Below are 12,294 nucleotides of genomic sequence, written 5' to 3'. Positions count from 1 at the left end.
ACGGTGCGGTATGTATGGAGGAGGCTGGGGACAGTGTGGTATGTATGGAGGAGGCTGGGAAGGGTGTGGTATGTATGGAGGAGGCTGGGGACGGTGCGGTATGTGTGGAGGAGGCCAGGGACAGTGCAGTATGTATGGAGGAGGCTGGGGACGGTGCGGTATGTGTGGAGGAGGCTGGGAAGGGTGTGGTATGTATGGAGGAGGCCGGGGACGGTGCGGTATGTATGGAGGAGGCCGGGGACGGTGTGGTATGTATGGAGGAGGCTGGGGACAGTGTGGTATGTATGGAGGAGGCTGGGGACGGCGTGGTATGTATGGAGGAGGCCGGGGATGGTGCGGTATGTATGGAGGAGGCCGGGGACGGTGTGGTATGTATGGAGGAGGCCGGGGACGGTGCGGTATGTATGGAGGAGGCTGGGGACAGCGCGGTATGTATGGTGGATGCTGGGAAAGGTGTGGTATGTATGGAGGAGGCTGGGTACAGCGCGGTATGTATGGAGGAGGACGGGGACGGCGCAGTATGTATGGAGGAGGCCGGGGACGGTGCGGTATGTATGGAGGAGGCCGGGGACGGTGCGGTATGTATGGAGGAGGCCGGGGACGGTGCGGTATGTATGGAGGAGGCTGGGGACAGCGCGGTATGTATGGTGGATGCTGGGAAAGGTGTGGTATGTATGGAGGAGGCCGGGGACGGTGCGGTATGTATGGAGGAGGCTGGGTACAGCGCGGTATGTATGGAGGAGGCCGGGGACAGCGCAGTATGTATGGAGCAGGCCGGGGACAGTGAGGTATGTATGGAGGCGGCCAGGGACGGTGCGGTATGTATGGAGGAGGCCGGGGACGGTGCGGTATGTATGGAGGAGGCTGGGGACAGCGTGGTATGTACGGTGGATGCTGGGAAAGGTGTGGTATGTATGGAGGAGGCCGGGGACAGTGCGGTATGTATGGAGGAGGCTGGGTACAGCCCGGTATGTATGGAGGAGGCCGGGGACAGCGCAGTATGTATGGAGGAGGCCGGGGACAGTGAGGTATGTATGGAGGCGGCCAGGGACGGTGCGGTATGTATGGAGGAGGCCGGGGACGGTGTGATATGTATGGAGGAGGCCGGGGACGGTGCGGTATGTATGGAGGAGGCCGGGGACGGTGCGGTATGTATGGAGGAGGCCGGGGACGGTGCGGTATGTATGGAGGAGGCTGGGGACAGCGTGGTATGTATGGTGGATGCTGGGAAAGGTGCGGTATGTATGGAGGAGGCCGGGGACGGTGCGGTATGTATGGAGGAGGCCGGGGACAGTGCGGTATGTATGGAGGAGGCTGGGTACAGCCCGGTATGTATGGAGGAGGCCGGGGACAGCGCAGTATGTATGGAGGAGGCCGGGGACAGTGAGGTATGTATGGAGGAGGCCGGGGACGGTGCGGTATGTAAGGAGGAGGCTGGGAAGGGTGTAGTATGTAAGGAGGAGGCTGGGGACGGCACAGTATGTATGGAGGAGGCCGGGGACAGTGCAGTATGTATGGAAGAGGCCGGGGATTGTGGTATATATGGAGGAGGCCTGGGAATGTGCAGTATGTTTGGAGGAGGCCTGGGACTCTGCGATATGTATGGATGAGGCCGTCCTCCACTGACTTCCTACATCTTTCCTCAGTTACCTCCACTCCTGTGATCCGGTCATTATACATGGGAACCTGACTAACGACACGATCTTCATCCAGCACAATGGCCTCATCAAGATTGGATCCGGTGAATCCTCTGTTACAATGTGTCAGCCGCTCACCAGTTGTATTTTTCTTTCATGTTCACATAATAAGTATTCGTGTATCATGTGTATGCCGACTGTGTATGGCCGTACGCATCGGTCGCCATCCCTTGTCATTTCCAGTTCCACATTTGTGGCTTGCCGCCTGACCACACAGTGTTTTCTGTATGGAGCAGTGAAACAAGAAGGAGGCTGAGAGCTGGTGTGCAGGCTAGAGAGCGAGCCCGCCAAGAGCGAGCCGAATTGTGGGCTAGAGAGCTAGCTGGCTTGCGGGCTAGAGAGCGAACCGGCGTGCGGGCTATAGAGCGAGCCGGCATGCGGGCTAGAGAACGTGCATGCCATTAGCAATCCGTCGAGTGCGCTGGATATAGAGCGAGCTGCGGAATGTGCAGGCTAGAGAGTGAGCCAGGTGAGGTGCAGGCTAGAGAGCGAGCCTAGGAGGGTGCAGGCTAGAGAGGAAGCCGGGGAGTGTGCAGGCTAGAGAGGGAGCTGGGGAATGTGCAGGCTAGAGAGTGAGCCAGGTCAGGTGCAGGCTAGAGAGTGAGCCAGGTCAGGTGCAGGCTAGAGAGTGAGCCAGGTCAGGTGCAGGCTAGAGAGCGAGCCTAGGAGGGTGCAGGCTAGAGAGGAAGCCGGGGAGTGTGCAGGCTAGAGAGGGAGCTGGGGAATGTGCAGGCTAGAGAGTGAGCCAGGTCAGGTGCAGGCTAGAGAGTGAGCCAGGTCAGGTGCAGGCTAGAGAGCGAGCCTAGGAGGGTGCAGGCTAGAGAGCGAGCCTAGGAGGGTGCAGGCTAGAGAGGAAGCCGGGGAGTGTGCAGGCTAGAGAGGGAGCTGGGGAATGTGCAGGCTAGAGAGTGAGCCAGGTCAGGTGCAGGCTAGAGAGTGAGCCAGGTCAGGTGCAGGCTAGAGAGCGAGCCTAGGAGGGTGCAGGCTAGAGAGGAAGCCGGGGAGTGTGCAGGCTAGAGAGGGAGCTGGGGAGTGTGCAGGCTAGAGAGGGAGCTGGGGAATGTGCAGGCTAGAGAGTGAGCCAGGTCAGGTGCAGGCTAGAGAGCGAGCCCAGGAGGCTACAGGCTTGAGAGGAAGCCGGGGAGTGTGCAGGCTAGAGAGGGAGCTGGGGAGTGTGCAGGCTAGAGGGCGAGCCGGGGAATGTGCAGGCTAGAGAGTGAGCTGGGGTGTGTACAGGATAGAGAGCAAGCCGGAGAGTGTGCGCGTTAGAGAGTGAGTCAGGGTGTGTGTAGGCAAGGGAGTGAGGCAGGGAGTGTGCACGCTAAAGAGCGAGCCGGGGAGTGTGCACGCTAAAGAGCGAGCCGGGGAGTGTGCCGGCTAGAGGGCGAGTTGTGGATTGTGCAGGCTAGAGGGCAAGCCGTGGAGTGTGCAGGCTAAAGAGGGAGCCGCGGAGTGTGCAGTCTAAAGAGGGAGCCGCGGAGTGTGCAGGCTAGAGGGCGAGCAGGGGAGTGTGCAGGCTAATGAGCAATCCAGGGAGTGTGCAGGCTAGAACGAGCCGGGGATTGTGCAGGCTAGAACGAGCCGGGGATTGTGCAGGCTAGAGGGAGAGTCGGGGAGTGTACAGGCTAGAGGGCGAGCCGGGGATTGTGCAGGCTAGAGGGCAAGCCGGGGTGTGTGGCTAGAAGGTAAGCCGGGGAGTGTGCAGGCTCGGGGGCGAGCCGGGGAGTGTGCAGGATAGAGAGCGAGCCGGGGAGTGTGTGGGCTAGAGGGCAAGCCGGGGACTGTGCGGGCTAAAGGGCGATCCGGCGTGCAGACTTTGGGGCAAGCCGAGGAGTGTGCGGGCTAGAGAGCGAGCCGGCATGCAGAATAGAGAGGTTATTCTCAGCCTCATAGACTTGTGTTGAGCGGTGAGGGAAAAAGGATTTCCAGTATACTGTTTGCAAACATTACTATCTGCAAATAGATGGAAAAGAAAAAAGTCACCGGAGCGTCTCCTTACCCCAGAGTCTAAACTGCATGCACTTCTAATAAACCCCCGGATGTATAATCCCCCCAGATCAGGACTGATGTATTGTGCTATGCACTGACAGAAAGCAGCGGTTACATGGCCACAGTGACTATAAGTTCTCATTGTATTACAACATGGACAACCTTTAATGTTATACTTTATATGGTTCTGTTATATGAACAACATGAGCACTCTTACTCTAGAAAATCCATAGTGTGACCGCTCTTACCGTACAGAATCCACTGTGTGACCCCTCTTTCAGCAGAGAATCCACTGTGTTACAGCACTAACAGTAGATAATCCACTGTGTGACCCTTCTTACAGTAGAGAATCCACTGTTGACCCCTCTTACAGTAGAGAATCCACTGTGTGACCCCTCTTACAGTAGAGAATCTACTGTTTACCCCTCTTACATTAGAGAATCCACTGTGTGACACCTCTTACAGTAGAGAATCCACTGTGTGATACCTCTTACAGTAGAGAATCCACTGTGTGACCCCTCTTACAATAGAGAATCCACTGTGTGACCCCTCTTACAGTAGAGAATCCACTGTGTGATCCGTCTTACAGTAGAGAATCCACTGTGTGACCGCTTTTACAATAGAGAATCCACTGTGTGACCCCTCTTACAGTGGAGAATCCACTATGTGATCCCTCTTACAGTAGAGAATCCACTGTTTGACCGCTCTTACAGTAGAGAATCCATAGTGTGACCGCTCTTACAGTAGATAATTCACAATGTGACCCCTCTTATTGTAGAATTCACTGTGTAACCACTCTTACAGTAGAGAATCCATAGTGTGCACAACCAAGATTTATATATGTAAGTTGTTTAGATATTGATAGATTCTTCTTTCTCTTCCATGTCTTCCCCATGGATGATGACGTCTGCCTTCCTTAGTTTGGCATCGGGTATTTGTCAATGGTGAGTTAATTGTTGTGCAGTCATCTCTCTGCTCCTCCATTGTTGTGTTGTCATCTCTCTGCTCCTCCATTGTTGTGCGGTCATCTCTCTGCTCCTCCATTGTTGTGCGGTCATCTCTCTGCTCCTCCATTGTTGTGCGGTCATCTCTCTGCTCCTCCATTGTTGTGCGGTCATCTCTCTGCTCCTCCATTGTTGTGCGGTCATCTCTCTGCTCCTCCATTGTTGTGCGATAATCTCTCTGCTCCTCCATTGTTGTGCGGTCATCTCTCTGCTCCTCCATTGTGCGGTCATCTCTCTGCTCCTCCATTGTTGTGCGGTCATCTCTCTGCTCCTCCATTGTGCGGTCATCTCTCTGCTCCTCCATTGTTGTGCGATAATCTCTCTGCTCCTCCATTGTTGTGCGGTCATCTCTCTGCTCCTCCATTGTGCGGTCATCTCTCTGCTCCTCCATTGTTGTGCGATAATCTCTCTGCTCCTCCATTGTTGTGCGGTCATCTCTCTGCTCCTCCATTGTTGTGCGGTCATCTCTCTGCTCCTCCATTGTTGTGTTGTCATCTCTCTGCTCCTCCATTGTTGTGCGGTCATCTCTCTGCTCCTCCATTGTTGTGCGGTCATCTCTCTGCTCCTCCATTGTTGTGTTGTCATCTCTCTGCTCCTCCATTGTTGTGCGGTTATCTCTCTGCTACTCCATTGCTGTGCGGTCATCTCTCTGCTCCTCCATTGCTGTGCGGTCATCTCTCTGCTCCTCCATTGTTTTTTTTATCAGATAAATTTTTATTGAACATAATAAATGTTATCTATTCATACAACAAAGTGCATTTGTGTTTTTCATTTTAACAAGAAAATATACCCCTTCTCCCCCCTCCCTCCTTCAGATAACCAACCCCAACTTTCCCCCCTCCTCCCCAAGAAGATCATTTTTATTACAGACAAATTGTATTATTAACATTATTTACCACAACCTCTTAATCATTCCCATTTAGCCATGGCTGCCATAGCTTTTGAAAAAACCCCATCCTATTCCTCTTGGTATAAATGCTTTTTTCGAGCTGGACAATATGATTCACCTGTGCGGTAAATTCTCGTCTGGTTGGAGGTTCCTCCCTAATCCAGTATCTCGCAATCACTTTCCTTGCAACGAAGAGCAATCTAGCTATTGCCATTTTGGCAGTTTCATCGGCCGACAACTCCTCCACATACCCAAGTATACAAACCACTGGATCCCTGGGAACCGCACATCCATAAAGCACCCCAATTTGGTTCATCACTGCTACCCAATATGAAAAGAGCCTGGGGCACACCCACAACATGTGGAGCATACCCGCCTCAGTCTGAGTGCACCTAGGGCACTCAGAATCCAATCTCACTCCGGCTTTGAACAACAAGTCAGGTGTCCTATAGACCCTATTAACCACATACAATTGCGAGAGCCTCCCAGGCTCACTCATTGACAATTTAGGTATGTATTCCAGAATAGACCCCCATTTGTCATCGTCTATTTCCCCCAGTTCGGCCTCCCATTTTCCTCTAGCTTTAATCGGGTAATCCTCCAAGAATGTGTGTAGTAAATCCCCATATACTTCCGATATAGCCCCCTTTGTTCCATTGTTATTTAGAATACAGTCTAACATGAGATCTTTCTGAACCACTATGGGCCCCCTCTTCCTCTGTGCCTGAAAAGCGTGCTGAACTCTCCTATATTGATACCATTTTAATCCCGGAAACTGAAATTCCTGCCGAAGCGCATCATAAGACCTAAGACTCCCACTGTGAATCAATTGTCCTAATAGCCTAATACCCTTTTCTCTCCATTCTCCCATTCCTTCCATATGGTTAAATTCTTGAAGAGATGAGTTATCCCAGATAGGTGAAAATTCCGTGAAGCCCCCAATTCCCCTAATACGCTTCAGCATCTGCCATACTCTATGAATTAAATTCATGGTGGGAAAGCCATTCCCCAATTTCCTAAATAGTCCTGATTCCAGACCCAAACTCAAGGGCCATACCCCGCTAATATGCACCAGACTACTGTGACCCATTTCTTCCACTAACCCTTTCCCCCATCCCCTAAGATGTTGGCTCTGTGCAGCCAGAAAGTATAACCATGGGTTGGGTAACGCAAGCCCCCCCTCATCTTTGGGTCTCTGCAAAGTCTCCTGCCTAATCCTCGGGCTCTTCTTTCCCCACACCAACTCTCCAAATATCGATTTCAGCTTACAGAATGTTCTCATCGGGATCCATACCGGAGAATTATGTAGGACATACAGGATCTGAGGCATCACCACCATCTTAAGGAGATTTACTCTTCCTACCACTGACAAATTTAGCTTACTCCAAGCTGAGATCTTAGTGCGTATCTTAGTTACTAAAGGCTCGAGATTAAGTTCCTCAAATCTAGTTAAGGGAAGAGCTACCTGAATCCCCAAATATTTAAACTGAGTGACCACCCTTAATTTTGTATCTTCTTCCACCTCCCTTGTACAATCCACTTCTCTATCTATCTGCATAACGCTCGATTTGTCCCAATTAATAACTAGCCCTGAAATTTGCCCAAATCTCTCGATTAATGCTATTACATTTCTTAGTGGTTCCCCAGAGTTCTCAAGGAAAAGCAGTATGTCATCTGCATATAAGGCGATTTTTTCCTCCATCTTCCCATATAAAAACCCTTTCACCATTTGAGACCGTCTGATAGTCGCTGCCAGCGGTTCCACCGCCAAAGCAAACAGCAGCGGGGACAACGGGCACCCCTGCCTTGTACCTCTAAAAAGCTGAAAGCTGTCTGACATCATATTGTTCACCCTGATTTTGGCCACCGGAGAGGAGTATAGGAGTCTCACCCATGACACAAAGACTGGCCCAAACCCACAACGACTCAGCACCGACCACAGGTATTGCCATTCTATACTATCAAAGGCCTTGTGTGCATCGAGGGAAACCACCACTCTCTTGCCAGCATTATCAGCCGGTATTTGCATATTAAGAAATAGCCTTCTCAAGTTAATGGCAGTTGATTTATTAGGCATAAAGCCTGATTGGTCCGAATGAACCACTTTTTCTATCACCCGGGTCAGCCTGTTCGCCAGGGCCTTAGCCAGAATCTTGACATCTGTCGTTAGGAGTGATATCGGCCTATATGACTCCGGCAATCTTGGGTTCTTGTCTGGTTTGGGGATGACCACAATAATGGCCTCCCTCATGGAATCAGGCAATACACCCCTCTCCAGTGACTCCTCAAAGACCTCCAACAACTGAGCCATCAGCTCCTCAGCAAAGTTGCCGTATATTTCGACAGGAATGCCGTCCGCCCCCGGCGCCTTCCCTCCCGCCATGGACCTCAAGGCCCCCTCCAATTCCTCCACCGTAAACGGCCTATCCAACCAGTCTCTATCCTCTGTCTCTATTCTAGGCAAGTCTGCCACCTCTAAGAACCTGTCAATTTCTTCTTCTCCCTGTTCCAATCGTGATGTATATAGTTTGCTGTAAAAACCCTTAAATCCTTCCATAATTTGGGCCCCCTGTGTAACAATACTGCCATTTTCCAATTCTAGGGCATGTACATGTGCCGATTCCCTTTGCGCCGATGCCACCACCGACAGCAGATGCCCCACTTTCTCTCCCTCCGCATAAAATGCCTCTCTTTGGAAATTCCTTGTCCTTTCTGCTCTACGTAAGTGTAACTTATTCACCTCCTCCTGAGCCTTCTTCATACGTTTTATGGTGTCCTGTGAGCGCAGATCATTCAATGCAGCCTCCGCTACCTTCAATTCTTCCATTATCGCTTTATCAGATTCCCTTGTTCGTGTTTTGTGCCTAGATATCTCTCTAAATAATATCCCCCTCAAGAATGCCTTCATGGTATCCCACACCACATATTTCGCTGCACTACCTTTATTAATTAGAAAGAACTCCTCCAGCTCCTCCCCTATCTTTCCCATATCCAGAATTTGCAACCAGAAAGGGTTAATTTTCCACCCCCGCTTAGCTATCTCCCCCAGGCTTTCAATTTTCAGTGTTACCACAAGCGGACTATGGTCCGAGACTACCCTAGCCATATACGCCACCTCCTCCACTAGCCCGTCCATTCCTTCATTGCCCAGGGCCAAATCGATGAGAGACAACGAGCCATGTGTCGCCGAATAGCAGGAAAAGCAGTACGTGTCAGTGTTACGGACTCTCCACAGATCCCTCCATGCTACTTCTTTCAAATAACTACCAAACGCTGTCTCATTCCCTTCCGCCCTCAGCTGTGCGTGTTGACCCTTATCCCAGTGATCGTTAATAATGTTATTGACATCTCCCAATATAAGCAAAGGAGCTCCTCCCCATCTACCGGCTATATTAAGAATTTCCTGCAGTTTTTTCCCCGAGTACGGTGGAGGAATATATACCGACACTACACATATCAGTTTAGCGAATACTTTACACACTAGGAATACATATTGTCCATCACTGTCTATCGTCACCTCCACCTCCTCAAACGGTACGTTCGTGTGCACCAGAATCGACACCCCTCTAGCATAGTTCGAGAACGTCGCATGGTACGCCTTCCTCACCCATCTCTTATGCAGTATATCCACTTTTTCTTTTACTAAATGGGTTTCCTGAAGGCATATCAGCGAGGGCCTCTGTTTCAAGATATATTGCAAAATCGCCGTACGCTTTGTATTGTTTGATAGACCTCTAATGTTCCAGCTCAAAATTTTAACTTTATCTCCCATCATATTGCCAAACAATGAAAATATTCTTCTCCCATCCTTTGATCTTCTTCCCCCCTCCCCTAAACTGACCCCTCCCCCCCCAAACCTCCCCCCCATCCCTCATTATTACAAATTAACCTAAACCTTAGCTCTCCCTCCCTCAATAACCTCCTCCCTCACAAAACTCCTACTCCCTCTCTATATGAGAAAAAGGGGAACGTACTAACACTCCTACCAGTGACTTAGAAGCCGACACTCACCCACAATAAATTTCCCACTATCCAACAGTCGTTCCCCTCCCCCCGCCCATCTGAAACATAATGTAAAAACAGTTGCGCCGCCGAACACAACCAAAGCGCACTAGTCCTTCAAAACAAGTTACTCCAGTATTCTGTCACAGTGAACCCGTAGCTCAGTTAATTCTGTCAGATGAACACTTTAGACAGAAAATCACTCCTGATCCTCCTCAGCGGTTCCCTTTCGCTTCAATACGCTTCGCGTTCAGATCCAACCAGTGTGACACTTCCTCAGGGCTCTGGAAAAAGTGGACCTTATCCATAGCCACCACGCGTAGTTTTGCCGGATACATCATAGAATAAGCCAGGCCCAGTTCACGCAGACGTCTTTTAGTCTCTCCAAACTTCATCCTAAGCCTCTGCACAATTGTGGAATAGTCAGGATAGATGGATACTCGATTTCCATCGATGGTTAATTCCTCCATATTCCTGGCCTTCCTCATCAGAATATCTCGGTCTCTATAATTCAGGATTTTAGCCAGAAAAGTCCTTGGAGGGGATCCAGGGGGCAAAGGTCTGGACGGCACCCTGTGCGCTCTTTCAACCGCGAATAACTTAGTGAGACTATCTCCTCCCACCTTAGTTTTCAACCATGTTTCAATAAATTCCGTGGGGTTGTTTCCTTCTGCCTTTTCAGGCACACCAACAATTCTCAAGTTATTCCTACGTGAGCGGTTCTCCAGATCGTCAGTTTTAAGCTCCAACTCTGAAATGCGCTGGATGTATTTTTTCTCCCTTTTAGTCATTTCGGCAATTTGGTCCTCCGCTCCCCCTACACGTTCCTCTAACAGTTCAACTCTCCCCTCCATTTTGTGCATGGCTGAGCGAAACGAGGAGACCTCCCCCTTCAGGCCATCCACCTGAGCAGTTAGGGTTGTTAAAGCAGTCTTGCAAGACAATATAGCAGAGAAAATGTCCCTCAGGGTCGGCTCCGCAGCCTCATCAATACATACAGTTCCCAGCTGTGCTGCACAATCCAGGGCCAGCCCAGCCCCCTTATCTAGTGGGGCATTGCTTATGGCTGGTGTTATGGTGGGTGCTAAGCAGGATTCGCTCTCCACCACCTCCCTCTGTGCCCCAGCCTGCTCACCCGTCTGCTCCACTGAGTCCACTGCTCCTCCTGTCACCTCTCCTTCAGCTCCTTGCATCATCCGTCCTGCCTCCTCTGTTCTGGCAAACTGCTCCAGCTTTGCTAGTATTTCTAGCCGCTTCTGGTAAGCAGCGCCTGCCTTTGCCGCCTCCTCCGCTGCGCTGTCGGCACCATCTTGGGAGCGCGTGCAGCCGGCCACCCCGGCTTCTTTCTGCCTTTTGCGCGTCATTTTCCCCCGGCTCCTGCAGCGCGCTTTTCACTCTCCCTGCTCCCCGGCCACTCAGGAGCTGCTCCTCCGGTGTTTGGCGTTCGGCGGCGCCTTCAGAATCACTTAAATCTCCGTTCGGGCAGCGGGAGAGGTCCGGCAAGCGTCCTCTCACATCTCCTGCTAGGCCACGCCCCCTGCTCCTCCATTGTTGTGCGGTCATCTCTCTGCTCCTCCATTGTTGTGTTGTCATCGCTCTGCTCCTCCATTGTTGTGTTGTCATCTCTCTGCTCCTCTGTTGTGCGGTCATCTCTCTGCTCCTCCATTGTTGTGTTGTCATCTCTCTGCTACTCCATTGCTGTGCGGTCATCTCTCTGCTCCTCCATTGTTGTGCGGTCATCTCTCTGCTCCTCCATTGTTGTGCGGTCATCTCTCTGCTCCTCCATTGTTGTGCGATCATCTCTCTGCTCCTCCATTGTTGTGTTGTCATCTCTCTGCTCCTCCATTGTTGTGTTGTCATCTCTCTGCTCCTCCATTGTTGTGCGGTCATCTCTCTGCTCCTCCATTGTTGTGCGGTCATCTCTCTGCTCCTCCATTGTTGTGCGGTCATCTCTCTGCTCCTCCATTATTGTGTTGTCATCTCTCTGCTCCTCCATTGTTGTGCGGTCATCTCTCTGCTCCTCCATTGTTGAGCGGTCATCTCTCTGCTCCTCCATTGTTGTGCGGTCATCTCTCTGCTCCTCCATTGTTGTGCGGTCATCTATCTGCTCCTCCATTGTTGTGCGGTCATCTCTCTGCTCCTCCATTGTTGTGCTGTCATCTCTCTGCTCCTCCATTGTTGTGCGGTCATCTCTCTGCTCCTCCATTATTGTGTTGTCATCTCTCTGCTCCTCCATTGTTGTGCGGTCATCTCTCTGCTCCTCCATTGTTGAGCGGTCATCTCTCTGCTCCTCCATTGTTGTGTTGTCATCTCTCTGCTCCTCCATTGTTGTGCGGTCATCTCTCTGCTCCTCCATTGTTGTGCTGTCATCTCTCTGCTCCTCCATTGTTGTGCGGTCATCTCTCTGCTCCTCCATTGTTGTGCTGTCATCTCTCTGCTCCTCCATTGTTGTGCGGTCATCTCTCTGCTCCTCCATTGTTGTGCGGTCATCTCTCTGCTCCTCCATTGTTGTGAGGTCATCTCTCTGCTCCTCCATTGTTGTGCGGTCATCTCTCTGCTCCTCCATTGTTGTGTTGTCATCTCTCTGCTCCTCCATTGTTGTGCGGTCATCTCTCTGCTCCTCCATTGTTGTGCTGTCATCTCTCTGCTCCTCCATTGTTGTGCGGTCATCTCTCTGCTCCTCCATTGTTGTGCTGTCATCTCTCTGCTCCTC

At 51.3% G+C, this 12,294-nt stretch overlaps 1 protein-coding gene across 4 annotated transcripts in view; it reads left to right on the top strand.

Annotated features, from left to right (window-relative positions):
- NRBP2 (nuclear receptor binding protein 2) overlaps window positions 1-12,294 on the top strand; it is a 226,668-nt gene that overhangs the window by 135,999 nt on the left and 78,375 nt on the right. For all 4 annotated transcript variants that reach the window (XR_011314155.1, XM_069732161.1, XM_069732164.1 and 1 more), the window contains exons 7-8: window positions 1,647-1,741; window positions 4,607-4,630. Coding sequence is in view for 3 of the 4 variants with exons in the window: in XM_069732161.1 (XP_069588262.1) it covers window positions 1,647-1,741; window positions 4,607-4,630 (119 nt within the window). In the remaining variant the exon portion in view is untranslated. The remainder of the gene's footprint in view (window positions 1-1,646; window positions 1,742-4,606; window positions 4,631-12,294) is intronic.

Source organism: Ranitomeya imitator, chromosome 6, assembly GCF_032444005.1.
Source record: "Ranitomeya imitator isolate aRanImi1 chromosome 6, aRanImi1.pri, whole genome shotgun sequence".
NCBI classification, from domain to species: domain Eukaryota; kingdom Metazoa; phylum Chordata; class Amphibia; order Anura; family Dendrobatidae; genus Ranitomeya; species Ranitomeya imitator.
The sequence above is the reverse complement of the archived record's forward strand: the minus strand, read 5'-3'. Positions and strand labels throughout refer to the sequence as shown.